Source organism: Berghia stephanieae, unplaced genomic scaffold (assembly GCF_034508935.2).
Source record: "Berghia stephanieae isolate SIO BIC M18660-M18661 unplaced genomic scaffold, UCSD_Bste_1.3 scaffold4108, whole genome shotgun sequence".
NCBI lineage: Eukaryota > Metazoa > Mollusca > Gastropoda > Nudibranchia > Aeolidiidae > Berghia > Berghia stephanieae.
In genome coordinates this window covers 5001-7073 of record NW_027625410.1, presented here as the reverse complement: position 1 = coordinate 7073, position 2073 = coordinate 5001, and the positions used below count along the sequence as shown (strand labels likewise).

Sequence of the window (2073 nt, the reverse complement as noted above, 5' to 3'; positions counted from 1 at the left end):
GTAGTAGTAGTTGTAATGGTGATGATATGGTGGTAGTGGTGGTTGCAGTAGTAGTGGTAATGGTAATGATATGGTGGTAGTGGTGGTTGTAGTAGTAGTGGTAATGGTAATGATATGGTGGTGGTTGTAGTAGTAGTGGTCGTGATGACGATGTGGTTGTGGTGGTTGTAGTCGTAGTGGTAGTGATGCTATTGTGGTGGTGGTTGTAGTAGTTGAGGTAGTGATGTGGTGGTGGTTGTAGTAGTAGTGGTGGTGGTGGTTGTGGTAGTAGTGGTAATGATGATGATATGCTGGTGGTGTTGCAGTAGTAGTGGTAGTGATGACGATGTGGTTGTGGTGATTGTAGTAGTGGTAGTGATGATGATGTGCTGGTGGTGGTGTAGTAGTAGTGGTAGTGATAATGATGTGGGGCTGGTGGTTGTAGTAGTAGTGTTAGTGATGATATTGTGGTGGTGGTTGTAGTAGTAGATGATGTGGTGGTTGGAAAACACATTACAGGTTATTATAATACATGATTACACACATTCTCTAACTTCATTTTTTGACAGCTTCGTTGTGCCATAAATATACGCAACAGTTCTGAAACATTTTATTGTGGATTTTGATATTGTTTGTTGTTTTTCTTGTGTCGTTATGTTGACATAGATACCGAATGAATGGTAATTACTACATTCTCAGCCAACAACAAAATGGCGCTGAATGCTTTCATTGGTGGACACTTTTTAGGCTTCGTACGTATTCTCATTCGTTTAATTCTATGATTCAATGTCAATTAATTGATAATATTATAGAATTAGATAAATATCTAATACATAAATAATAAATATTCAATATTCGTAGTATAATTAACTCTATTTACATTCATTTGGCATATCCAACTTGTACATTCGAGAGTTCCAAATAATTGTTCTTTTCCCCATTGCATTTTCTTTCTGCTTTGTGTGGCAATGTTTCATATTGATGATACTAAGTTGTCAAAAGCCGCGGTCTGTAAAAAGTAATAAACAAAAATGAATAAAACAACTTCAAACAAACACAAGCAAAAAAAGACAAAATATCAAACACGGAACGTTTCGGTTGTGTTGTGTTGTGTTGCTTTTTTAAAAATATATATCGCAATATTCACAGAACGTACTCAAAGCGCTTTAGAAGGGGTCCTGGCCAACAGCAACACTTAAGATTAGGACAGGACATGACGCCTGTTAGGCGATATTACGACAATGCTGTTAACAGCCAGGTACTCTTTTACATCTGAGTACGGTGAGAGAGGATGTGAGTAAAGAGCCTTTTCCAAGGATCAACTATGCGCCGAGCGAGGCTCGAACCCAGGACCTTCCTATCCGAAAGCGAGTGTCATACACTTGACCACATAGCCCTGTCCATTACGGGGAACAATAAACAATTCAACTCAACTCAAAAACATGTCAATGGGCTTAAGAAATAAACTCATAAATCACACAAGTTATAGATAACAGTAAGACACAACAATAAATTACTACCAATATTGTATGGTAATGGACTGAAGCAGTTGCAAACGCATCCACTCAATATCACAAATGTTATCATTTATTTCTTCAGTGCACGAGTATTTGTGATGGTTTGTTTAACCTTGTCGATCCCATTGATGAGTTGTATACTGACAACAGTTGCAAGAAGGCATGCGAGTGGTGAGTATTTTATTTAAGTATACTAAAGTATATAGAAAGAGATCATTTCCAAAGATTTCTCGTAGTCAATGCACTTAACAATATTTCATTTAACTGCGAATCAAATTTCCATTTCATACTGATATAAATAATAATGTGAAATTGAATGTAAGCTTCAATTTAATATATGAATACATATAAAATGGACGTTTCGGGTTTCCTCTTTATCAACAAAAGAGGATGAATGAAACACTACAGACGAGTGGGATAATGTGGTAGTGGTGTTGTTAAGATGAACGCCACTACCACATTATCTAATTCGTCTGTAGTGTTTCATTCATACTGTTTTGTTGATAGAGTTGAAACCCGAAACGTCCATTTTATATGTTTTCGTATATATTAAATTGAAGCTTACATTCAATTTCAC

At 36.5% G+C, this 2073-nt stretch overlaps 1 protein-coding gene across 1 annotated transcript in view; it reads left to right on the top strand.

Annotated features, from left to right (window-relative positions):
- Nucleotides 1-600: 600 nt before the first annotated feature.
- The window catches only part of LOC144961789 (uncharacterized), a 4300-nt gene continuing 2827 nt past the window's right edge, over nt 601-2073 (top strand). Inside the window, exons 1-2 of the mRNA XM_078894872.1 lie at nt 601-731; nt 1579-1667. Of these exons, the coding sequence (XP_078750998.1) occupies nt 657-731; nt 1579-1667 (164 nt within the window). The 5' untranslated portion in view covers nt 601-656. The remainder of the gene's footprint in view (nt 732-1578; nt 1668-2073) is intronic.